The sequence below is a fragment of the Ictalurus punctatus genome, chromosome 19 (genome assembly GCF_001660625.3).
Source record: "Ictalurus punctatus breed USDA103 chromosome 19, Coco_2.0, whole genome shotgun sequence".
Classification (NCBI taxonomy): domain Eukaryota; kingdom Metazoa; phylum Chordata; class Actinopteri; order Siluriformes; family Ictaluridae; genus Ictalurus; species Ictalurus punctatus.
The window spans coordinates 5214551-5242541 of NC_030434.2; the positions used below are offsets into that span (position 1 = coordinate 5214551).

General features: G+C 38.4%; 1 protein-coding gene across 1 annotated transcript; it reads right to left on the minus strand.

Annotated features, from left to right (window-relative positions):
• Positions 1–454: 454 nt before the first annotated feature.
• LOC108261293 (NACHT, LRR and PYD domains-containing protein 12-like) lies at positions 455–27678 on the minus strand. The gene is made up of 11 exons (XM_017462196.3): positions 27517–27678; positions 22680–22814; positions 21516–21632; positions 15910–15963; positions 13979–15763; positions 8360–8554; positions 6917–7090; positions 3769–3942; positions 3103–3276; positions 2652–2823; positions 455–1756 (listed from the first exon to the last, which is right to left on the minus strand). The coding sequence occupies exons 2-11, from the start codon at positions 22730–22732 to the stop codon at positions 1697–1699; spliced, it is 2958 nt and encodes a 985-aa protein (XP_017317685.2). The 5' UTR covers positions 22733–22814; positions 27517–27678; the 3' UTR covers positions 455–1696.
• Between the last annotated feature and the right edge of the window lie 313 nt (positions 27679–27991).

The window sequence follows — 27991 nt, forward strand, 5'->3', positions numbered from 1 at the left end:
ATTCATTGCTCTTCTGGGAAAATAATGGTACCTGGTCACAATGCAGGCAGCACAGCATTGCTTGGAAGCATCCGTGGGGAAATTGTATTTACGACGTATATATTGTTGAATTTAGTTTCATAGGTAGTCATCCTTTCTTTTGTGTAAAAGTCGTGATTGCGTGTTTAAATAACGTGTGGTTTGCCTGCACGCATCTTAGCTCGCCTCTACTTGGTGTGGTAGGTTTCATGGTAGGTTATGGAGCAAAGAATACATCTGCCCACAGGACGTCCACAGCACGCCACAATTTCCCCATGCTGTGGGAGCTTCTACCACTCAGAAATCACGTGAATTCAAACGGTAACTGTAATCCTAAAACTAAGTTCTAAGTATGCAAATTTTTCAGTATCAATCTTTGTATGGTGGGGGGGGGGGGGGGGGGGGGAATGTCCATACCATGGTTATGCCCTTGACAACCAGACACACACACACACACACACACACACAGTATTGTTGTACAGGATGCAGTAATAACAGAGTGTAAACGACTAAATTTATTCAAATTATTGGGACAATAAAGCCCTCCCTACACCTACCCCTAACCGATAAACATAATATTATCAAACAGTCATTAGGCACTTTATTTCCACTTTTCATAGATTTTCTTAATTTTTATTGAAAATAAATGCCTTTCCGGTCTGGTATGTGATGGGAAAAGGGAGAAGAGTGAGTTCGGCAAAAGGCGGATTCGGGTCAAAACTCAGGTCAAAAGCTACATTTAAATGCCACACTCTCTACAGCCTTCTCCACTGTAGACGTTAAATGGGGTTCGTCTTTTTTAATCCTGTGTGGCCCAACCAGACATTGCTCTCTGTCAGCTATGTAAAAAAAAAAAAAAAAAAAAAAAAAAAAAATATTTCTGCCCCTCGCTTGGGCCCCAAGTGCCCATTGGCCCCTGGGCCCATACCCATAATGCCCATTGGATAATCTGTCCCAGCATTGATCTGAAACAAACTGTGCATAAAAAACCAGCTGACTAGTAATGAGTAATGCTAACTAACTAGAAAGAGAACATGCAATCCATCTTCATGAGATTTCATAAAACACAAAATACTGCATCAGAGAACTATTTCAGTTCATCCAAAGTGAAAGTACAAACAAATCTGTCAGTAATTCAAAAATCTGCCTCACAGTAACAGCTGATGGGGAGAAAGTGAGAAGTGTGCTATGGAGTATTGTCCATATCAGAACAGGAAATATAATTATATCACAATGACCACTGAGTGTTTAGTGAAAAAAAGTTAAGTAAATGTAAAAGGTGAAAAGTTTAGGATGGACAAGGCATTTTATTTAAGTATGCTCTCAATTAGTCAAAAACAGTCTACAATGTACGCATGAAAAAAGATTCCACTACTGACCTGCCTAAAAAAGATGAGAGGGAAGAACATAAAAAGATACACAACAGAAAGAAGGTGTTTGTGGGTTCAGCTAGAGGTCATGTGCTTTTTCACCTGCTATTCCAAATAATCCCTCAGGTGTTTTATGAGATAGAGGTCCAGGAAATTTTATCCAGGGGTCAGAGGTCATTATACACTCAGTGTAGAATCGTGTGCAGTCTGATTCACTGTGCATGATGAACACACACTTCTCACGTCTGAGTCTGTTTAATGTGTTATAATTAAATGAGTGATGTGTTTATAAATGTGTTCTCTATTCCCTAACAGTGAAATGCAGGAACACCGGAGTCTTCATCACACACACAGATGTTCATCAAATCCTGAATATAAAAGAAAAACATGTGAATTAATAACCACAAACTGGACTGTGGTACTTCATGATCAACATGTAATCATCTCTGCTCCAAGAGAAACATCATCATCTCCTGTTTATAATTAATCATTCAACATTTCTTCATTCTTACTAACATCTGTGTTATAACATTTAGTGAGAACAAATGAGAACTTCCACAAGTTCTAACAGGAAAATGAGCAGATATTTACCCATCACATCACTGCTCTTATCCAATCACAGGCTTTGGAGTTTTTAAAATAATGAACACTGCGTCATTTAGCTCTTGTTCTACATTTATATTTAAGTGCAGACTTTAAGAAGAAGCCGAGGTGAAAGTTACAGGAAAGACAGAAGACACGGTGTGGAGGTAGGGTGCTGGAAGAAGTGTCAGAGTGAGTAAAGTGGCTGCTTAAATAAATATCTGTGGCATAAAATATAATCATTTTAATTAGCTTTAATGAAAGTTGAGAAGAAAGTGTGCTGCTTATCAGAAACAGGGAAAAGCAGAGATCATCTTGTTCAGACAAAAGCAGCAGTATGAAGTCAGAGATAGCAGGCTGTCACAAGGAGACCAGGTGTTCATTTATAATCACTCTCATGCACTCATTTGTGATATTTTGTAGACTGTCTGACTCCCTGTCTTCTACCTTCACATGAATTTTAAATCAACACACTTTACTGAACACAAAAAAGCATTAAAGCCAATTGTTAGAAAAAATCTGATTAAATAGAATATAGTGACATTTCTAAAACTGGTTTTATTTCCTAACCTGGTGATCTGATTTATTGGAACTAAAGAGAAATGTACAAACTAATGACAATCAGGTTCATTTATTAGTTTTTTATTTTTACACAATTTATTTAAAAAGGTCATGACTCACCAGTGTCTGTAGTTTGTAATGTTTATTATCCTTAAGAGCAGAGAGCAGCTTCACTCCTGAGTCTCCTATTTTATTATCAGATAGATTCAGTTCGCTCAGGTGTGAGGGGTTTGATCTCAGAGCTGAAGTCAGAGCAGCACAGCCTTCATCTGAGACACCACAATCACGCAACCTGTAGAGAGACACAATGACACTCTTCACTCTCTCGATCTCATGCAGAGGAACAACAGCACTGACTTTCCTCTGGTTGTAGACAGTTTCTCATTGTGGACTGAGTAACACACATTAGATCTTTAGAAATGTTTTAGTAACTTTTCCTCGCTTCACACATCTCAACAAAATCTTTTTAATCAGCGTTCACATGAACAGATCTTTCTTGAGAAGATCAGACTGTCCGTAATCAGAAGATTAGAACATGTTTTATTATTAATGACTTAAAATATGATCTTACGTCAGTGTCTCCAGTTTACAGTGAAGATTCTCCAGTATAGCAGAGAGACTCTTCACTCCTGAGTCTCCTATTTTATTACAGGACAGATTCAGTTCTCTCAGGTGTGAGGGGTTTGATCTCAGAGCTGAAGTCAGAGCAGCACAGCCTTCATCTGACACCCCACAATTATACAACCTGTAGAGAGACACAATGACAAACTCAACAGATTTTTATCTTGGTTTAAGAATTACTTCAAAGATGTGTTTGTAAAATTATTTTATTATTCAGAATGACATGAGGATTTAATCACCTGTTTATTATAATTAACAGTGTAATTAAAATGATCATACTGAGTGTTATATTAAGTTTCTCTCATCTAATCTCTCTATATATTTATATTACAGAAGGAAGGAAGTAAAAGTCTGAATCTTCATGAAAAACAAACACTGTCATGAATTAAAAGATACAATGGATAAATTATAAAAGTATAAAACATTAATTCTGAAGAAGATTAACACATCTTTTCAAATCCAGATTACTTGCTGATAATTTATTGTTAAATAAAAATAAACAATCTTCCTCCTCAGGACATTGATGATGAACCTAAAAATTCTGCTTCAGTCTCACTATTAGAGAATGTGTCTTACTGAGGAGCAGGTCATGTGACTCTCAGAGAGATGATCTTACTTCAGTATCTCCAGTTTACAGTGAGGATTCTCCAGTACAGCAGAGAAACTCTTCACTCCTGAGTCTCCTACATTATTATAGGACAGATCCAGATCTCTCAGGTGTGAGGGGTTTGATCTCAGAGCTGAAGTCAGAGCAGTACAGCCTTCATCTGAGACACCACAACACTCCAACCTGTACAAACACACAATGACACACTCAACAGATTTTTATCTTAGTTTACTTGCTATGATGATGACGTGTCTTTCATGTGGGACTTTCTTCTCTCTCTTGACCAATCACAAGATATAATTATCACTGACCAAAACATTATCACTGTTCAGTGGCTCCCTTAAAAAACTCTACAGGAATCCTGCAGGATTTTCATTTTTCTGCAGGATGTTTGCTGGAATCCTGGAATGATGAAATCCTGCAGGACACATTGACAAACTGTGCAGGATTTTCCTATAGGGTTTAGGATGGAGCAGTACCATAGAAACATGCAGGAATTTCCAGCACACTCGCTGCACAAGGGAAAACTCCTGCAGGACTTTATAATTCCTGAAGGACTGCTGCTCACCTCCTGCAGAAATAAAATAAATTTCACAAGTACTTCATCTATCCTGCAGGATGACTTTTTGTCACGAACCTTGAGATGGTACGGAAGCAGGAGCGGGAGGCGAGTGAACAGAGTAGAGTCGGGAAGTTCCGGAAGCGTAGTCGTAGAGTCAGCAAGGGTCAAGCGATCGGGCGAACGATCCAAATCAGGATATCCAGATAGCGTAGTCGAGACGAGAAGCGAGGGTCGAGGATTATAAGAAACAATGAACTAGAAGAGCTTGGTAACGCAGCAAACTAAGTTACTGAGCGTATACTTCGCGCAGATCCCGGGTGGATGTCCTTCCTAAGTACTAGTGTGTGTGTGTGTGTGTGTGATTGGTGGCAGGTGTGTCTGATCAGAACTCCGGGGATGGTGAGCGCATGCGTGCCTGAGAAGTGAGCATTGCATCTTGGGAATTTGAGTTCTGATCGGACCGCGCTGTGACACTTTTATTTTCTTTAAATGAAAAAAATCTGCAGGTTATGTAGTCGAAAAAATTATTTTAAAAACTGTAGATCTGCTCTGAGCGGGAAAAACACACTGCTTAAACAGTGGTAGCTCAATGGTTAAACCAGCAACACACACATGTTTCAGCTAAGTATTCTTTTAAATCTATTAGGAGAACCATTATAACTGTCAGATTATTATTTGGTTGTATTATTTAAAATAATTTTATTCAACTGATGATTTTAACAGAAGAAATAGTCAGAATGGACCACTGCCCCATCAGATTTTTATTAAATAAAATTCATTCAGAAAGTCTTCAGATTTTGAGTGAAAAAAGGAAACCAGGCCTACTCTAATTCCTGTGATTAAAGATGACGTGTACAGACACAGCCATCATTTTGTTTTTATCACAGTTAAAATGACTTTGTTTTGGCGTTGCCCCATGCACTCCTCAACCAACTGCAGTTCTGTTCTTCATCTCTCAGATGAGTCCAATCTCCACTCTGACAGCGTGCTCCAGTGTTAACACAAACTGAAACACATTTCATCTTATTATATCCTCTGATTACAGTGTACGAGAGTCAGGGGGAAAAGACACGGTGTGGAGTCTGTTTCAGAGAAGGTAAACTCTTTATTGAACTAGTCTGTTACACGGATACACACCACACAGAAATGTTACTGAGCAACGTCACTCAATGCAGCTTCTTAAAGCAGCAGCTCCTAGAGAGTGAGAACTGATTTTATAAAACATTCATTCTGAGGAGAATTAACACTCATGTCGTCTCTAAACAAGATTACTGCTGATAATTTATTGTTAAATAAAATATTCCTGGATTATAAAACTAATGGAGAGTAAAAAATGTCTGCACATTGGGTTCATCAGGTTCTACGGGTTTAGGATGTGAAATTCACAGTAAATAAAATTTCTAGAGAAGAATAACATGAGGACAGAGGGACAGATGTGCTGAGATTTTTGTGCATTTGAGGAAAAATCACCAAAAAAGTGTATAAACATTGGAAGTGTAACTGTTACATATTCTGCTCAATTTAATAAATATTGTGAGATTAGAAGTCGTCAATTTTACATGTTATTTTGTCCTCCTCTCGAAACCAGGTGTAAATTAGCACCATGTGTGTTCTTGGAGAAGTTGCCAGGTCCCCGGATTTAATGAGGAATTGAGCTACTTTTGACTCACCAGCGTGGATTCATTTCTTTGGCTGTGGATTGGAGTTTGGACATTTTTACCTACATTATTTTAATCATATCTGTATATTAAAACATACAGTAGTGAGCATGCACTGTGATCTCCTCTCATACACACACCTATTGATCCTGTTCTCAACTTCAGCTCAGTGTTACTATATGAATGTATTTGAGTCAGTGGGTTTCCTCATAGACATTCTTTATTTATCACAAAATGTGGAATAATACGAACCATTTTAGGATCTTAAACAAAGAACTACTGAGGGAAGCTGCATGGTTTTAATACTGCTTATCTATTGAACTAGTTCCATAATGCACATCTGGCAACCCTGTTCATAGCAGCTAGACAGAGATGTACGGAACGAACATTCACTGACACTATTTCAGCTTTAAGAAAAATGAAGAAAAAAAAATCAGCAAAAGGATTGTTGATGTAGCTTGAAATTTTTGTAAGTGCCTTTACCTCCCTTTTTTGTTTTTATTTAAAAATCTATTTTGATTTATTTAACTCTTCATCTTTTCAGTCCTATGGCATTAACTTCTGATTTTAGTTTCTAAATTCTTAGATTTTTTTTTTTTAGATCATTTCCATTTCACTGCTGCTTTTAAACCCTGCAGTTCACACACAGTGCATTTAGTTTGTGTCCCAGGTGCAGTTTGTGTGATTAGTTACAATGTTTTAGTAAATTTCACAGTAATTTCAGACACATTGCAGTCGCATCAAGTCACGTTTTGTGATGCAGCTTCTCACATACTTACATCTGACCCAAAGACTCTGTGACAAATCATCAGTGTGCAGTGAAAATAAACAATCTTCTTCCTCAGGACATTGATGATGAACCTAAAACCTCTGCTTCAGTCTCATTATGTGTCTTACTGAGGAGCAGGTCATGTGACTCTCAGAGATATGATCTTACCTCAGTGTGTACAGTTTACAGTGAGGATTCTCCAGTACAGCAGAGAGACTCTTCACTCCTGAGTCTCCTACATTATTATAGGACAGATCCAGTTCTCTCAGGTGTGAGGGGTTTGATCTCAGAGCTGAAGTCAGAGCAGCACAGCCTTCATCTGATACACGACACTTATACAACCTGTACAGAGACACAATGACACACTCTTCATCAACAGATGTTTATCTTGGTTTATTTGCTATGATGATGTCTTTTATGTTGGACTTTCTGATCTCTCTTGACCAATCACAAGATATAATTAACACTGACCAAAACATTACCACTGTTCAGTGGCACCGTTAAAAAACTCTACAGGAATCCTGCAGGATTTTAATTTTTCTGAAGGATGTTTGCTGGAATCCTGGAATGATGAAATCCTGCAGGACACATTGACAATCTGTGCAGGATTTTCCTATAGGGTTTAGGATGGAGCAGTACAATAGAAACATGCAGGAATTTCCAGCACACTCGCTGCACAAGGGAAAACTCCTGCAGGATTTTATAATTCCTGAAGGACTGCTGCTCACCTCTGTGTCTGTGCATGAGCGTGTGTTTGTGTGTTTGTGTGTGTGATATTTTTGTTTGGATGTGTATGTGTTAGTGTGTGTGGAATACACATGACCATACTATGTATGAGAATATGTGTGTCTGTGTGTATCTGGAATGCATGGGAGCCAGATTTAAAATAACTATTTTTTTATGATGCAAACATAAATATATTTCATGATCACAGGCAAACATAAATATAGTTTATGACCTAGACCTACCTCGGAGTGTTCCACATTCTATGTGAAAGGAAAGAACATGTGTGTGTGTTCCTGGAATTTGTGTGTTATTAATGTGTTCCGGATTTAACATAACTATTTTTTTATGATGCCAACATAAATATATTTTATGATGATGACCCCTTTGAACTGTCAGGATCATTAAATGTTATGATCTTGACCTTTGACCTAGACCTGTCAAAAATAAGGTTACAATATATACAAACTATCTCTCTCTGATGTGCACGAGAGTCAGGGGGAAAAGATACGGTGTGGAGTCTGTTTCAGAGAAGGTAAACTCTTTATTGAACTAGTCTTTTACACGGATACACATCACGCAGAAATGTTACTGAGCAACGTCACTCAATGCAGCTTCTTAAAGTATTGCTGGCTTTAAAAGTAATGAGTCAGGTTTTGTAGAAGGATCTCTGTTTATCTCTATTTTTAATGCACATGTATCTAACTGTAAGTACATTTATTATTTACTTAAAGCATAAATTATTCTGGAGAGAAATCATTATCACTTAATGACTAATCTATTTGTTCTGCATGTTGTACTGTTACAGAAAATTCAGGGTGAAAAACAACACTCTATACAACTGCTGCTTTTAGTGAGTTATTGTGACTCTCAGAGAGATGATCTTACCTTAGTATCTCCACTTTATAGTGAGGATTCTCCAGTCCAGCACACAGACTCTTCACTCCTGAGTCTCCTAGTTCATTCCAGGACAGATCCAGTGTTTTCACAGTCAGATGCAGTTCTCTCAGATTGGAGGTTTCTGAGCTGAGTGCTGAGACCAGAGCTGACCAACTTCTCACTCCAAGTGAATCACACCTGATACTGAAGGAAATAAAATAATACGTAATGAACTAACACCAGTGCAAATTATCAAACAAGTCCTCAAAGCTCTCACTGAACCTTCTCATTTCCATAAATGCTAAAAGTACCCCAGTTAGACCATGGGTGTCCAGTCTTATCAGGAAAGGGCCGGTGTGGGTGCAGGTTTTCATTCCAACCAAGCAAAAGAGTCTATTGAAAGCCAAGATCAACTGATTAAACAGGTGGAATCAGGTGTGGCTCCTGCTTGGTTGGAATGAAAACCTGCACGCACACCGGCCTTTTCCAGATAAGACTGGATACCCCTGAGTTAGACAATATTCTTAAAAGGACCTTCCAGACAATATCTAAAATTTTAACCATCGATACATCTGTTGTAAACATCCCCAGGGCTCTTTCCTCCTATACGCTAGGTACTAAATTAGGCAAATACACAAAAAGAAAAAAGAAGAAAGATACCCAAAACCCGTAAAAAAATAAATATATATATATATATATATATATATATATATATATATATATATATATATATATATATATATATATATATATATATATATATATATTATTAATGAATTGGTGTGTGTCAATTTGTGTACTTTCTTACTTCCACTTGTTGATGTAATTAAAATGGATACAAGTTAATAGATAACTACAGCTAACTAGCTAGTATCTAGAGTAGGGTTTACACTCATCCTGTATAATAACGGATTGTCCTGTATTGAAAAATAAAATTATTGAGCTAATACAGGATGTGATTTGTCCCGTATTCTTGTACACATCGTTTCATACATACACTAAGTCTCCACAGTGGTGAGAAACATAATAGTGAATAAAATGAAACCAATTTCATAAGAAATAGCAGGAAGAGAATGTACATGTGCAGTGTGAGCTTGCATGTCAACGTCATTGTTGCCCTGGTTACGGAAACTCAGTCACGTGATTCTTAAAAACTGTCTTCAACACAAATTTCCAGTGAAACACAAGAGGCGGCGGAGGTAGAAGGGTGAGACGGGATACAGTCCTGTCCCTGACAAAGAATACAACAGTCAGTTCTCGAAGTTGATGTGTTGGAAACAGGAAAAATGGGTAAGTGTAAGAATCTGAATGATTTTGACAAGGGTCAAATTGTGATGGCCAGATGACTGGGTCAGAGCATCTCCAGGTCTTGTGGGGTGTTCCCAGTATGAAGTGGTTAGTGCCTACCAAAAGTGGACCAAGAAATGACAACTGGGCACCCAAGGCTCACTGATGCATGTGGGGAGTGAAGTCTAGCCCATCTGGTCCGATCCCACACAAGAGCTGCCATAGCACAAATTGCTGAAAAAGTTAATGCTGGTTGTGAAAGAAAGGAGTCAGAACACACAGTGTATCACAGCTTGCTGCGTATGGGGCTACGTAGCTGCAGACTGCTCAGAGTCCCCATGCTGACCCCTGTCCACTACTGAAAGCACCTACAATGAACATGTGAGCATCAGAACTGGACCTTGGAGCAATGGAAGAAGGTGGCCTGGTCTGTTGAATCATGCTGTCTTTTACATCAAGTGGAAGGCCAGGTGCATGTGTGTCACTTACCTGGAGATGGCACCTGGATGGACTGTGGGAAGAAAGCAAGAAGGTGAAGGCAGTGTGGTACTCTGGGCAATGTTCTCCTGAAAAACCTTGGGTCCCGGCATTCATGTGGATGTTATTTTGACATGTACCACCTACCTAAACACTGTTGTGGGAAAGCAATCCGACCATGGTCTGAAATTAACTTTGTCGTCCACCTGGCTGGTAATTCTCACCTGAGTGTCTCTTTGTGCTTTCAGTTGCAGCCCGTAAAAATGAGATTGAGTGAAGGTGCGTTCACACATACAGTGATTTTATTGCTGCTAGTTGCCAGTCACTGTACTATGATGTCGCCAGTAGGCGTTCCTACTTCTGGTTGCCATAGTAACATAAGTGGCGCAATTAGCAGTCCACTTTTGACAACAAACCAGTGTCCTTGCCGCTAAAATAAAACATTCTGTAGGGAGAGTGTTTGTATATAAAATCCACCAGTGTATATATGCATCATATCCTCTAAGATGAAGAAGAAGCAGTGTGTGCTCTTTGCAATTGCTGCCACCTATCTGCAGCAAAAGCACAAACGACAGTTAGCTTAGCTTAGCTTATGGCCTTAGCATGTTTAAAGTAAAATAATAATAATGAAATACTCTGCCGACAATTCACCCTCATTTGGCAGGTGCTAATTTCATACCCTGAATTAGACCCAACAAACCAGTGAACCATCCATCCATCTTCTATACCGCTTATCCGCTAATGCGGGGTACACCCTGGACAGGGTACCAATAACTAATGAACCATCCAATATAACAATGCATGATGGGAACTATGTTACATAAAAAGTGTTTGTTTTCCTAATGGCTCGCAGTCTGAATCTTTAACTTGGACCAAAGACGAGGTAAAATGTCTCAGTGAAATTTGGCCTAACAAACATGTTTCTGAACAACTTTCAAAAACACGTAAAAACACAGAGGTTTACAAGGTGTTTAGCGAGAGTCTCAAGGAGATGGGCTTCAATCACTCAACTGATAGATTATAATAACTACAGCTAACTAGAAAGTCAAAATAAGTTTGCGGAGCTGGCATGGACGACCGTTATGAGCGGAACCCTGGAACAGAAGCAGGTACAATCTGACCAATGAGAGGACATTTTACTCACATGTGACTTGTATAAACACATTTTGGTACAGTTGCCTTGTGAAAGCTGGCTGAGCCAAGGACAAAATACAACATTGTAACAATTTAAGTCCCCGTTTTGGAACAAAGCACAGATCTATAGGTCAGAAAATGCCCTTAAAGGACCTGCTGCTAACGTCTAGGTGCCAGATACCCCAGCACACCTTCAGAGGTCTTGTGGAGTCCATGCCTCGATGGGTCAGAGCTGTTTTGCTGAAACAAGGGGGACCTACACAATGTTAGGCAGGTGGTTTTAATATTATGGCTGATCAATGTATGTGACAAGTAAAAGCTTTTTGATAAACGAGATGCAGGTACAATTTTTACTACTTTATTTCTTTCGTTCTTTCTTCTAATTGACTTGTTTAGAGAGTTCACTCCTTGAGTATGTAGATTTCTATTCATTCTGTCATATAAAATAGTATGATTGTCATAGGTGGTGGCCCCTGACGAAGTTGTGACTTAGGGTCCCCAAATGTTCAGGAAAGGCGCTTAAGATCATTGAGTGGGAGAGGAATGGAGACAGAAGGGGGGGATATAGGGGGAGAAGGGAGAAATGGGGGTGGTACTCAATAGATAATGATCTGTTCAGGGAAGTGAGATAGTTAGCGGCCTACTGCTAATAATCAGTTACGTAGCTTTGTGTGTAAATTATTGTGATGAGCGAATGGTTTACTGAAGAGAGAGAAATGACTCAGTGAATGAGGATGTTTTGATTTAGTGTTACACAGAGACCTCCATCCATACATGTTCGAGACAGAATATACAGAAGAAGAACTGCACCAGAGAGAAGGACAACAGAAGGAAGAGAGCAGCTGTAGATCTTTCACAATTACACTGAGTCAAATAAATGAAGTTAAAAACAACACAAACAGCGACCATAATGTTAGCTAGCAATGTTACATGATTATTTACCTTTGCATTAGTGACGTTACTAGCCATATTACTAGTAGTTACATGGGTAAATAAAGTAAGGTTAGCCTACTTGCTAACAGATATTAACAAGTTCTCCTATTTCAGTTCATTTACTTTTGTTCTGGCCATGGAGCTTCTCTGCTCTCTGTTTTTACTAAATACAGATAGAATGTCTCTTTTCCTTATCATTTTCTCCAGTGGAAGACCCAGAAACTCACTTTCAAATCTCTTTATAATCCTCTGATTTGAAGTGCTGCTGCACATGTGTAAATATATATAATATTGGTTGATCACAGTAGGGATTCTCAATGGTTGAATTACGTATTGGTGTACTGCATTCTGGGTATTGTAGTGTTCGGGTAAAAAATGGAAAATGACACCAAAACATGAATTCTGGTAAAATATGTAAGTGATACAGTCCTGTACAACAGAACACTGCTGTGGCAGTGGGGGCGTGGTTGAGGGTCGGATGCGGACAGAGAGGAGGCGGGGAAACCAGTAAAATCTCGCATTAATTATAAAATACTCTTATTAACCTATAAAGCACTAAATGGTCTCGCGCCACAATATCTAAGCGACCTTTTGGTTTTATATGATCCGCCACGCCTACTTAGATCAAAAGATGCAGGCTATCTGACGGTACCTCGAATAGTGAAGGCTACAGCAGGGGGAAGAGCTTTCTCTTATAGGGCCCCACAGTTATGGAACAGTCTTCCTATTAGTGTTCGGGACTCAGACACAGTCTCAGTGTTTAAGTCTAAGCTTAAAACGTATTTGTTTACTCAAGCCTACCCTGACTAGATTCTGTTCTACTACTTCGCAGTCATAATTATCTTTTTTCTTCCGCTCTCCTTTCACCGAGCCCCACATGAATTTATGGTGATACTAGAGATCCAGATCCTTTCTGCCTCTGGATGGAGCTCAAATCTTCTTTAATTCCAGACTGCTGGGACTACGGCTGCTCTTAACGCCATACAGACTTCATATAAATCCATAATGAACTTTTTCACAATATCTGTTGTTACCCAGATGAGGATGGGTTCCCTTCTGAGTCGGGTTCCTCTCAAGGTTTCTTCCTCTTAAAACATCTTAGGGAGTTTTTCCTTGCCACCGTCGCCACTCAGTGGCTTGCTCAGTTGGGATAAATTCACACCTTTAATATCTGTATACCGTGTTGATATTTCTGTAAAGCTGCTTTGAGACAATGTCTATTGTAAAAAGCGCTATACAAATAAAATTGAATTGAATTGAATTGAAACTGGCAGTTAATGCGTGATGATTCTCACCTGTGCCTTGTTACCGGTAGGCTACTTATGTGTGTTTCTCTGTAATTTTGTATTAGAGCAATAAAGATAGTTTTATATACCATGTGTCTGTGTAATTCCACTTCATGTATAACAGAAATTTTGTAGAAAAATGTGAAGAAAAAAATCTTCAAAGGTTTATGTAAATAAAAACACAAGACTTCAAATATCCAACATGAAACCAGCATTACTGTGGTAATAATAAATCATAATATCAAGAACCTTTTTAATTATTTCAAGATACTAAGTCATAACCTCAAGAATTCAGTGTTTTTCCTCAAATGAAATCAGCTGACTTCCACATATTTAATACCTGCTCTTCAGTCTTATTCATTTATGCATTTTTTATTCTCCATTTGTATAAACTCTACCCTGTATCACCTTAAATTCAAAACACCCCAAAGTAGTAGATATTTGTCAAAGTGTGTTCAGTTTCTCGTTCTAACACTGTAACAGTAGAACAGTTATATTCAGCTTTACTTACATTGCTTTTCTGGAGGCTGCAATCACAGGCATCATCTTCAGAAGAACAGTTTCTCTTATCTTATCTGTACTGGTATATTTACTCAGGTCAAATTCTTCCAGCTCCTGTGCTGATGTCAGTAACACAAACACCAGAGCAGACCACTGTGAAGAAGAGAGTTCACTTTGTTTTCCAGATTTCAGGTAGTGTTGGATTTCCTCCACTAGAGAATTATCACCCAGTTCATTCAGACAGTGGAACAGATTGATGGATTTCTCTGTAGGAAGATCTTCACTGATCTTCTTCTTAATGTACTGAACTGTTTCCTCTATGCTCTGGGAGCTACTTCCTGTCTGTGTTACTAAGTCCTGTAAGAGTTTCTGATTGGACTCCAGTGAGAGACCCAGAAGAAAGCGAAGGAAAAGATCCAGATGTCCAGTCTGACTTTTTAAGGCCTGATCTACAGCACTCTTGTGTACTTCTGAGATTGTCATTTTTTCCATCCACCATTTAGAGACCTGATTCTGATTAAGAACATTTCTCTTTTCCATCATGAATGTCAGGTGCACATATAGAGCTGCGAGGTGCTCCTGAATGCTCAGATGAACAAAGCAGTACACTTTACTCTGGTGAAGCCCAAACTCCTCTCTGAAGATCTGCGTACACACACCTGAGTACACTGCTGCTTCTCTCACATCAATACCACACTCTCTCAGGTTTTCCTCATAGAAGATCAGGTTCCCTTTCTTCAGCTGCTGAAAAGCCAGTTTTCCCAGTTTAAGAAACATTTCTTCATCACTCTTCTGCTTCTTTGAGTACTTTTCTCTTATGATGTTTGTCTGAATGATGAGGAAGTGTGTGTACATTTGAGTCAGAGTCTTGGGGATCTCTCCACTCTCTGCTTCACCCAACATTCTCTCTAGAACAGTGGCTGAAATCCAGCAGAAGACTGGGATGTGGCACATGATGTAGAGGCTTCTTAATGACTTCAGGTGTGTGATGATGTTATTGGCCAGGCTCTGATCACTGATTCTCTTCCTGAAGTACTCCTCCTTCTGTGGGTCATTGAACCCTCGTACCTCTGTGACTCGATGGACACACTCAGAGGGGATTTGATCAGCTGCTGCTGGTCGAGAGGTGATCCAGATGAGAGCAGAGGGAAGCAGATTCCCTTTGATCAGGTTTATCAGCAGCACATGCACTGATGCTGATTCAGTTACATCACACACTCTCACTGTGTTCTGGAAATCTAGAGGAAAACGACACTCGTCCAATCCGTCAAAAATGAACAGAACCTTTTCCAAACTGGACATTTCTGTTTCTTTTGTTTCATTAAAACAGACATGAAGGAGCTCCATCACACTCAGTTTCTGGTCCTTCATCAGATTCAGCTCTCTGAAAGGAAGTGGAAATATGAGGTGGATGTCCTGATTTGCTTTCCCTTCAGCCCAGTCCAGAATGAACTTCTGCACAGAGACTGTTTTTCCGATGCCAGCGACTCCCTTTGTCAGCACAGTTCTGATGGGTTTGTGTTGTTCAGATAAGGGCTTAAAGATGTCGTTGCATTTGATTGGTGTGTCCTCTGTTGTTGTTCTCCTGGATGCTGCCTCGATCTGTCTCACCTCATGTTCTTTATTGACTTCTCCACTGTCTCCCTCTGTGATGTAGAGCTCTGTGTAGATCTCATTCAGGAGTGTTTGGTTTCCCAGGTTTATCATCACTCCATTCAAACACTCAAACTTCTTCATCAGGTTTAATTTGAACTTTTTCTGGAATTCATTCACAGCAGCAGGTTCTGGGTCGTGCCTGTGAGATGGTGAAGTAGGAAGATGTGGTGAGACATGGGGTCCAACTATTATCTATGATCTAATCCCACTGTAGTTAATAACAGCAGAGAGGTTTATAATACCAGTGTGTCAGTGTCACAGTCATGTTGTTGGTTCTGATCTTACCCTGTATCTGTGATGGTGATCTTTTCTATTCTGTCTCCTGCTCTCTGTGGAACACTGTGAACAAAAACTGTAGCTGTTAATGAAGATAACTTCCATCACTTACACACTATTATCTAAACCTTTACCTTAATTTTGCTACAATAATTATTTTTAAGTGCATTAACATTCAGAAAACACAGTGCTGATCTGGCTCTGTTTTAATTCTAGGTATTCTAGGTTATTTCCTGTAGGCTGTTAATGATGTAACAAATCAATATGAATGAACAGGTGATGTTTTCTAATCAGTGATAAATACAGACACAATTTTGTACAAAACTTATTTTGGAAGACGTTTTTCAGAACCACAGACTCCATAGCCAGAACAATGATGATTTTGACATGCACAGTGTGTGTCTGTTATTCTCTGTCCCATAGCACTGATTTAGATTCTGATTCTCTGCTATTTTTTATGAAACTGGTTTGATTTTATTCACTATTATTATTCTCACCACTGTGTAGACTCAGTGGATGTATGAAACGATGGGAATAAAGACAAATCAGGTCACATATTAACTCAACAAAGGATGCAGCATTTTACTTTTCAATACAGGACAATCCTGTTTATAAGGTGTGGATGGCTGCCAACCGCAGATAGACTGAATAGTTTACTCAAGTGAAAAATTTTACTCAATGAATGAAGTGTTTTTGAGAATGAAGTGAGTTTGAGTGTTTTTGAGTTGAGATCATTTCTAGTTTTGGTTGACAGGGGATGCTGGCACATTTTGCTGCCGCTCCTGTTACTGTTTTGTTTGTTTTCGTTGATATTTTAAGTCATATTGTATTAAATGACTGTCAGTTTTTCCAAGTTATATTGTTTTTAGTGCCGTTAGGATTGCGATGTGGTGGTGCCATTTTATATATTTTGGACTATTGTTTTTATTTCTGTGCTCCACCTGGAATAACCTGCAGCGTGCGATGCGGAATCAACGCCTCGGTTCAGCTGCGTGTGTGGATTGTACGACTTTGTGCTCACAGTGCGCTACGGAGTTTCAACGCCTTGGCCTTGTGAGTGTGTACTCAATAACCATGGCCCTAAGGTACACTACACGCCAGCTTTTAAATTTAAAACCGAGCTCTTATTGCCCAGCCAGAGACTCTTACAGAATCAGTCGAGACACTGGATTGCTACATCCTAAACAATATATCCATCGTCTGATCCTCTCCTGAAATCTTTGTTCCTACCTGTCGACGTAAGACCAACAAGCTGCTCCATACTGGTGTTGATCACAGTAATTTAATATCGGTTCCCCATGTACAGATTAACCTCTTTTACCGGTAGCCAAAAGATGGCATTTTTGTGTGTTTTGGGGTACCTGTGTTCAGCATTGATTTGTTTTGTGATATCACACTCCACAGTAGTGGTTAATGGCTCATATGAAAGTAGACACTTCAGACTTTAAGAATTAGCAGTTATTTCAAGTATTTCTTCGTTTACCTAGCCTACCTGGTCCAATGTATTCAGAATTATTATTTTTTAATTATACTTTTTTTTTTACTTTTAACACAGATGTTATATCTTCACAGCAAATGTTGATAGCAACCCCATTCCTGGTCTCAAACATGCCCCAAGTACTTGTCCATGAACACCCAAAATATGAGGACGTTATCTCTATCCACTAAAATTGTGTGTAAGGTTATCCAAACACAGTTAAAAACCTCTCCAAAATGGCACCAAATGTCTCCAAATGGCACCAAACGTCTCCAAATGACATAGAACCTCTCTAAATGGCACAAAGCTTATAAAAATGGCACAAAGCCTTTAAAAATTGCAGACTTCTAGAAACAGCAAACATTTTTTTTTTTAGAAAAGGCACAAAATAACCTCTCCAAATGGCACCAAACGTCTCCAAAAGGCACCAAACGTCTCCAAATGGCACAAAATGAAAACAAATGGCAGTAGCATGAACTCTGTTACACAATGTGTAATTTCACACACACACAAAAAGTCCGAATAGTCCCGATAGTCCTAGTTTCTCTGCGCAGCCCTGTAGTGCTGTGCTGATTGCCCTGTACCCTCTGACACACAACTCAAGACCAATGGATGCACGCGTAAAAGGTTTGGTTGTGCTGATTACGCGCTTGATTTTCTCAGCCTCTGAGTGGTCAATCATGTCGAGTTTGGGCTAGTTCGAAAGCTAGAAGTAAATCAAGTTAGACTGCCCGATTAAAATTTAGGAGGCGGGATGTTCAGCATAGCCAAAGCAGATTAGCGTTTTTTAGATGGTGTTTCAGTTCAGTTTATGGTTAATTACTAATTTCCAGAGGAGTGGGATATCAAAACACTTAATGCATTTTGAAGAGGACATTTGCAACTAAATATCAAACTTTGCATTTGTTTTCTTCAATAAAGCTGATGGACTTTATACCGATGGAAATGTGCATGATTTATAAAACCGCAAGCGAACTGGATTTTCGTCTATGTAGGTAATGTAAGGTAGTAAACGTTTATACAAGTCCGATCTTGGGTTTAAATTTTATAATTTTATTGTGGCAGTTGTATGCGGTGTTTTACTATCAAAAAAGCTTTAGTCATGCTCTCCGATTAATCTCTGTCTCAATGTTTTCATGGAGAGGTGTGAATTGTTTGCCCAGAGGGGAGCTCAAACTCCGCCCGTTTCCCATCCCCCTGCTCACTAGCAGTTAAGCACACAGACATAAAACCGTACACACAGAAAGCCACAAGCGTTATGACTAATCTTGTACCAGAACTGCGGCGATAAAATAATTCATTTGTTTATACTAATTGAAAATGTCCGATAAGTCGTTTTCCATTCCGTAAACAATCAAAATAATCCCAGACACTTGTTCCAAACCATAAACAGATTGCTTCAAGTTAATGCTGTTACCACTTTGCCTGTTTCTCAGCAGCTCTGTAATTCTTTTCTTCAGTTTTTTAATTCTAAGATTGATAATGTTCGCAAAGAAATTCCTGTCACACCTGACTCTGCCACTTCACTCCTTCCTCCATCTGCATTCACTGGTGTTTCTTTCACTCATTTCTCCCTGCTCGAATCTGAGGCTCTCACAAGGGAGGAATCCAGCATGAAATCAACCACTTGCTTGCTGGATCCAATTCCCACAAACTTATTTAAATCGTGTTTTGATGTTTGGTGCCCTAATATCCTCAGCATTATAAATGAATCATTGGAGACTGGGGTCGTTCCAGCAGTACTAAAGACTGCTGCTGTTACACCTGTACCAAAGAAAGAAAATGTTTCCGTGGATGATTTGAACAATTTTCATCCAATTTCAAATCTTGAGTTTTTGGCAAAAATACTTGAGCGTGTTGTTGCCTCTCAACTATGTAATCATCTTACAATTAATAACCTCTTTGAACCCCTTCAGTCAGGTTTTCGTAAACTTCACAGCACTGAAATGGCGTTGGTCAAAGTTACCAATGACTTGTTGATGGCCTCTGATTCTGGAGTACTTCCATTCTTATTCTTCTTGATCTTAGAGCCGCCTTCGATACTGTGGATCATGGTCTTTTACTTACCTGCCTTGAAAGTGTTTTTGGTGTGTCTGGGACAGTTTTAAACTGGTTTAAATCTTATTTTACTGACCGTTCCCAGTTTATTTCTATGGGTGGCTACAGGTCTGGCACTCTGCCTCCATTATCACTTTCATGCTGATGATACCCAAATCTACATTCACTCAGAGTCTGGTGAAAACCTTGATGTTTGTTTCCTTTCTGACTGTATTTCTGAGATAAAAAACATGGATGAATAATAACTTTCTGTGTCTGAACAGCGGGAAAACCGAAGTTATGCTTATAAGTTCCCGTCATCAAATTCGCAAATCTGGTCCACTGTCTCTGTTGATGGCTCTGTTCTAGAGACCCAAAGTAAAATGAGGGACCTTGGAGTAATTTTCGATACCAGCCTCACATTTGATTCTTTTGTTCAGAGCAGTGTTAAAGCATCCTTTTTTCACCTCAGAAATATAGCTAGACTGTGACCAATGCTAAACTTCTTTAACGCCGTTTTAGCCAGAGTTTCTAAATCCATAATTAACAAATTACAATATGTACAAAACTCTGCCGCCAGGATCCTGAAGGGAACCAGGAAATGTGACCATATTACTCTTGTTAATAATAATATTAATGATGATGATGATAATAATAATAAACTTTATTTTATAAAGCGCCTTTAAAAGCAGCTTCTCAAAGCCCTGTACATAAAATCACAGTCCACAGAAAAATAAAACAAATAAAAGTTAATAAGAACAAAAACAACAACATTAATAATAAAAATAAGTATAAAACAAGTATAAAAGACATCAGCAGTCGAATGCAAGTTTAAAAAAGTGTGTCTTGAGAAGAGCTTTAAAAATGCCAAGAGTCTGGGCTTCCCTGAGTTCAGAACGCCGTTTTAGCCGGAGTTTCTAAATCCATAATTAACACATTGCAATATGTACAAAACTCTGCCGCCAGGATCCTGAAAGGAACCAGGAAATGTGACCATATTACTCCTGTTAATAATAATAATAATAATAATAATAATAATAATAAACTTTATTTAATAAAGTGCCTTTAAAAGCAGCTTATCAAAGCGCTGTACATAAAATCACAGTCCACAGAAAAATAAAACAAATAAAAGTTAATAAGAACAAAAACAACAACATTAATAATAAAAATAAGTATAAAACAATCATAAAAAGACATCAGCGTCGAATGCAAGTTTAAAAAAGTGTGTCTGGGCTTCCCTGTGTTCAGGAGGAAGAGAGTTCCAGAGTGAAGGAGCGTAGACAGAAAAATCCCCGTCACCCATAGATGTTAGGTGTGTTTGTGGAACAGTTAACAGATTACACTGTGAGGAGCGTAGTCTGTGATTTGGGGTGTAAAGGATTAATAAACAAGATAAGTATTGCGGAGCCAAGCCATGTAATACCTTGTATGTCAACATCATTATCTTGAAATCGACACGGACCCTGACCGGGAGCCAGTGCAAGGACTTCAAAACAGGAGTAATATGGTCACGTTTCCTGATTCCCGTCAGGATCCGGGCAGCAGAGTTCTGAACATACTGCAATTTGTTAATTGTGGATTTATAAACTCCGGCTAAAACGGCATTACAGTAATCCAGCCGTGTGACAACAAATGAATTAATCAGCTTTTCAGTGACAGATAAATTTAGCATTGTTCTGGAATTCTTATTAACTTATATGTTTTATTTTTCTGTGTACTGCTTATTTTGTGTACAGCGCTTTGAGAAGCTGCTTTTAAAGGTGCTTTATAAAAAATAAAATAAAGTTTATTATTATTATTATTATTATTATTATTATTATTATTACTGTTACACAGTGCCATCCAACCATACATGTTCGAGCCAGAATATACAGAAGAAGAACTTCACCAAGAAGAGCAACAGGAGGCAGAGAGTAACTGTAGATCTTTCTACACAATTACACTGAGACAAATAACTGAAGTTAATAACACCACAAGTAGCTACCATAATGTTAGCTAGCAGCGTTACATGATTACTTACTTTTGTATTATTTTATTTTTTTATTGGAATTTCCCTTTAACTGTGACTTTAGCAGTGACATTAACAGTGAGGAGATGTTACCTGTGTCGAAGTGAGGAGTCTCCACCTTTAAACTCCAGAGGAATATCCATAGACTGATCACTCTTCATGGAGATACAGCTGGGTGCTGGTGATTCTGATCTCTTTCCCTGGAGTTTACTGCACAACATTATAGACAGTCCTTTAGTCATTTATATACACTCTTTACAGTTCTTTACTAACTTCTTAATTTAATGAGGACTTAATTTTACTTACAATGAACTGAATCAAACATTATTTCATACTGAGTGGAGACTGTTAGCTTTTCATTAACAGTAAAACTTTGCTTAAGTTATTCCTTTCATATGTATTCAGTAAATAATTTAGGTAAGGGATAATCCATGGCTAGGTGTGCATTACATCATTTTAATGCATGCCATGGAGGAAAAGAACCACCTGACATGAAGTGGAGTGCATTAAACGATTTAAATTTCTAGCTCTGGATTTTCCTGCTTATACCATATATATATATATAATCACACACACACACACACACACACACACACACACACACACACACACACACACACACACGCACACCCCCCAAGGCTGTAGTAGATGAGTTTTCCTGTTCGGGAAAACTTCGCGTTTCCTGTTTCCATCTAAAGTGTGCATCAGTCTCTTAAATCCCACGCTGTCCACAGCTTTGAACGTCACCATATTCTAGATAGTTAGAATGTGAAGCCTCAGACACCTCGTATTTTTTCGACTGCTCTAATGCGTCGGTCAGTGCTAACTGTTTATGTTTCGGGGTGAGTGGGGTTGTTGTACCGGCCTGAGTGAAACACTCGTGGCATGTTCCTTCAGATGCTTCCTCTTAAGGTGCTTGAAAAGATTTGTCATATTACGGAAGTACTGACCATTGCCTGACAAACTTTACAGAAATCTCTGACTGTGCATAGCCAAACCATTGCCACATTACTGACGTCGAGTCATTTTTTTCACACCAGCTCCTCATTCACCTGCTGCTAGCTCATGTTGAACTGTTTTTCAAATACGTCTCACATGAAAGACGCATAAAAATATAATTTAGGCAATCAAAAATCGTCAGATCGCCCACCAAATTCAACAGTTTGAATGCACACCTTCCAGCCAATCAGAATCTAGTATTCAGAAAGACCATGGTATAAATATGAATATTTAGAATACAATGACATGGTAGGTTACCTGGTTTTTGAGTGTGGGGAAACATTATCTGTGTCCAGATCAGGAGTCTCCATCTTTGAAAATTAGTAAAGTTTGCACAAACACACAGTTGAGTCCTGAACAGTCTGATCTCTTCTGCTGGAATGGAGCACACTCCTAAAAAAACACAAAAACAAATGTACAGTTAAACTTCACAACATTTTTCACTTTTTGTATAATTTTTAATTCTGGTGAGCCTAAAACCTTTTTTGACAAGTGCATTAAAAAAAAATCACAAGCTCCCCATTCATATATCTGACCCGCCTGGTTATATTACAGTGGTATTACATACAGTTACAATTATTGGCACCCTTTTAGTCAATACTTTTTGCTACCTCCCTTTGCCAAGATAACAGGTCTGAGTCTTCTCCTATAATGCCTGATGAGGTTGGAGAATACATGCTGGAAGATCCTACCAGGGCCCATTTTAATCTTTCTGGCAGAGTCCATGATGCCATGTATCCTAACTAAATGTCCAGGTCCTCTGGCAGAAAAACAGCCCCAAAACATTAAAGAGCCTCCACCATATGTAACCGTGGGCATGAGGTACTTTTCCATATGGCTACCTCTCTGTGTGCTCCAAAACCACCTCTGGTGTTTATTACCAAAAATCTCTATTTTGGTTTCATCTGACCATAGAACCCGATCCCATTTGAAGTTCCAGTAGTGTCGGCACACTGAAGACGCTCGAGTTTGTTTTTGGATGAGAGTAGAGGTTTTTTTCTTCAAACCCTTCCAAACAATTTGTGGTGATGTAGGTGACTTCGGATTGTAGTTTTGGAGACTTTCTGACCCCAAGACGTAACAAACTCCTGCAATTCTCCAGCTGTGATCCTTGGAGATTTTTTGGCCACTTGAACCGTCCTCTTCGCAGTGCATTGAGACAATATAGACACACATCTAATTCCAGGTTGATTCATAACATTTCCAGTTGACTGGAACAGCTTAATTATTGGCCTGATTGTGGAAATAGGCATTTTCGGATGCTTGTGTTGTTTTCTTATAGCCACTTCCCATTTTGTGAAGCTCAACAACCTTGTAGTCAGATTGTAGTTTCGGAGACTTTCTGACCCCAAGACACAACTAACTTCTGCAATTCTCCAGCTGTGATCCTTGGAGATTTTTTGGCCACTTGAACCATCCTTCTCATAGTGCTCACACAAACCACTATCCTCAGAACTTTTATCATAAACTCGGCATTATATAAAAACACTTCCCTTGGAATCAGATTATATAACATGTAATATAATAGTGTTTATACAAATACTATGTTTTAAATGTCAAATATAATATAATATAATGTGTAAATATACTATACTTTAAATCGCATCCTAGGGTTTATAAAATGGGATTTTACACAATACATTGTTGTATTCACTTGAGAGAATTTTCCCCACCATAAAGAAACTGCTGTAGATGATAAAATCTATCCACTCTGTACTAGTCACAAAACTAAAAATATCTTTCTTAAAACACTATTGTGCATCACAACTGAGTCTCTGAATGTAGAAAATGTGCTTTAAACTATTTTGAAACCATTTACTTCGATGAGCAGAAAAAATTACCTACCTATCCTCAGAGCTTCTACCTTCTACTTCAGGGGAACTGATGCATCACTATAAAATATGACTAATAAATGAACCCCGCCTCCATGAGCTCACAGGTGTGTTGTGATTGGCTAAGATTGAGTTCTATTAGAGGCTGGCTCCTTTCCTTTTTCTGAGCATTTCTGAGAGATGTTTTCTCTGAATCACTCAGTGTTTATTATTATTTTTTTAGTCATTGAATTTGAAACTTCTTGAATTTCTTACAGCTTGAATTTGCATGTTGTTCCCCAAGCATTACAAATTCAGGTTCTGCTGACTCTGATTTCACTCCATACAACACCTCTTTACAGCCTATAAACACACCACAGCTGCATCTGAAATCGTGTACTGTGACAGTGACACACTGCACAGCTGTTGAAACAGTACGTACTAATCAGTATGTGTGTGTGTTATGACTACAATCCGGACATACTACATCCGCCATGTTAGCATTGTCCTATGCAGTTGGTTCCTCTGAGCCAAACAGGAACAAATGTTGCTGCTTAGTGGCGTAGCGGCAGGGGGTCACATGGTGACACATAAAACCTCAGGATTGTCCCTACTGGATCCAGTTCTGGTTGTTATATTATGTAAATACTTCTCATATAGTTTGTGAAAATTATATGCACCAGTTGTTCATTTGCACCTAGTATATTTCTCAATTTGTATTTATGAATATCATTTGCCTTGTTTGTATTTTTGCTGCACAAGACAGTTTTCACTACTTGTTTCACTGTTTGCATTTGTTCATGTTCTTTTATGGACACATCTATATTTTCAGTAAATAAAATACCCTTGTTCATTGAAAAATGCATAGAATAATAGTGTAATAAATGGCTATAAGTTGCTAAGGGAATGTTAGATAAAGACAAAATTTCATTTGGAAGTCTAAAACATCGAGGTATAACTTTATAAAGAAAAAACAAACAAAAAAAAAAAAAACACCAAATTGTTTCTGGCATTTTTCTAAATATTATACTGGATAATTCAATCATTCTCAGACATTTTTTTTTTGGGGCACTTTAAATGAGCTAGATTGATAATAAATAAATAAATAAATACATGTATCCTGTTTAAAATGATATATGGCACTTGATGCTGACTGCTAGAATGTGTTAGAAAAACAAAAAATACAGGAGTCAGATTTCCCAAAAATCGATCTAGGTCTTTTAAGGTTTAATACTTGAAAAGAGCCGGCACGCATTTTCCCAACACAAATTTTTTTCTGAGCTTGTCCGCACCAGCCCGTTGCATTATGGGAATGTTTGATTCACATAGGGTCCATCAGTTGCACGGCATTCACTAAATTCCAGGGTTTTCAGTATCGCGATGTACAATTCCAAAAAAGTTGGGGTGCTGGGTAAAATTTTAATAAAAAGACAATGCAATGATTTGCAGATCTCTTGAACCCACATGTTATTCACAACAGAACATAGAAAACATATCAAATGTTTAAACTGAGTAAATGTACCATTTTATGGAACAAAATAGGGTAATTTTGAATTTGTTCCAAAAAGTTGGGAAGGGGCAACAAAAGACTGGAAAAGTAAGTGTTACTTAAAAAGAAACAGCTGGAGGTTAGTTGGCAAGTGATCAATAACATGACAGGGTATAAAAAGAGTATCTTAGAGAGGCAGAGTCTCTCAAAAGTAAAGATGGAATCTGGATGGAAGCAGATGTTGCTCTAAAACCTGTATATACACCTTTCGGCATTGATGTCGCCTTTCCAGATGTGAAAGCTACTCATTCCACAGGCACTAATGCACCTCCATACCTTCAGAGATGCACTGATAAAAAAAAAGGATGGTCTCTCTCCTCGTTATTGCTCTTTACTTTAGAGGATGCTGCGTCCATGGTTTACAAAAAGAATTTCAAGTTTAGATTCGTCTGACCACAGAACAGTTTTCCACTTTGCCTCAGTCCATTTTAAATGAGCTTTGGCCCAGAGAAGACAGCTGCATTTCTGGAACATGTTCATACATGGCTTCTTCTTTGCCTGATAGAGCTTTAACCAGCTTTGTGGATGGCACAGAGAACTGTGTTCACAGACAATGAGTTCTGGAGGTGTTTCTGAGCCCATGCAGTGATTTCCATTACAGAATCATGCCTGTTTTTAATGCAGTGCCTCTTGAGGGTCCGAAGATCACAAGCATGCAATATGGATTTTCACCCTTGTCCCTTGCGCACAGAGATTTCTCCAGATTCTCTGAATCTTTTGATGATATTATGTACTGGAGATGATGAGATATTCATAGTCTTCGCAATTTTACATTGAGGGACATTATTCTGAAATTGTTACACAAATTGAAGACACAGATTTTCACAGATTGGTGAACCTCTGCCCATCTTTACTCCTGAAAGACTCCGCCTCTCTAAGATACTCTTTTTATACCCAATCATATTACTGCCCTGTTCCCAATTAACCTCCAGCTGTTTCTTTTTAGTAACACTTACTTTTCCAGCCTTCTGTTGCCCCGTCCCAACTTTTTTGAGACATGTTGCAGCCATCCAATTCAAAATTACCTTATTTGTTCTTAAAATGGTACATTTACTCAGTTTAAACATTTGATATGTTTTCTAGGTTCTATTGTGAATGACGTGGGTTTATGAGATTTGCAGATCATTGCATTGTGTTTTTATTTACATTTTACACCACGTCCCAACTTTTTTGGAATTGGGGATGTAAAATGGTCATTTCTGGAGGTGTGGTGAAGACGCCCCATAAAAAAAATTACAGATCACCAAACATACACAAAATACGAGTTTTTCGATGTTTAACTATTTAAAATGTTTAACTAATTTTTCGATTTTTTTTTTAAAGAAGAAGAAGTTAAATTAACTGGTTCTTCAAACTGTCAACTTTGCTGTTTGTGTGTAAATAAAGTTGTAAATGTAAACGTGGATATTTGTGAGTTTTTAATGTTTGTTTATTGTATTTTCTCCTACTGTGTAGTTCACCATTTCCGACGCAACCCATAACTTCCGGTTTCGAGTGCAACTGAGAGAAATGTGACGGAATATATTTTAAAACACATGATGTTTGTTCCACACTGATAAAATGATATTCCCCAAACCTTCTGGATGTTTAATTCAGGAGAAACTGAAGAGAGGAAGTTGAAAGTCCTGAACCTCACGCGCTGCAGATTTCCTACAGCTGATTTTACACCAGTTTTATTTACAATATATCCTCATTCTTCTTATATAAAGTCATTTATAATAAAGAAATGACTCACCTTTAGTCAACAGCCCTTGTTGTGTGAGATTAATATCACCGTTTCTGCCGTAGTTTCTTTAAAAGTTTAAAATCGCTCCACAAAATGGAGTCTGAGGGAGAAACGCTTTCACTTTAGGAAGGAGGATTCATTGCAGGTGATGAGTCGTTCAGGAATGAGTCGACTCTTTGATCCGGATCTTTTGGGAGCTGACTCGCGAATCTAAACCCTAATCTATCCTTTTGCTGAAACTTCATCAGTATTATGTTTTCATGATTCTCTAATGCATTTAATCACATACAGTACAACATACTAGCAGCAATTTATCCTCTCTGTACTGCACTTACACAGGAAAGAGACCGCGGTAAAGTTAGTTTCACTTTCACATATTCACATTTCTGTCTTCAGTAGCTTTAGTAGCTCAAAAAGGATAACACATGTCAATTATTGTTATTCACAAACAAAATAATCAGCTACAAATTTGGTAGTAACTGAT

Excerpts from the sequence above, each read along its gene's own strand:
- LOC108261293 (XM_017462196.3), bottom strand. The coding sequence starts at position 22,732 with ATGGAGACTCCTGATCTGGACACAGATAATGTTTCCCCACACTCAAAA. Across the intron at positions 3,943-6,916 it reads TGTAAACTGTACACACTGAG|GTTGGAGTGTTGTGGTGTCT; the intron begins GTAAGATCATAT and ends GTGTTTGTACAG. Across the intron at positions 1,757-2,651 it reads ATTACAAACTACAGACACTG|GATTTGATGAACATCTGTGT; the intron begins GTGAGTCATGAC and ends TTTTATATTCAG.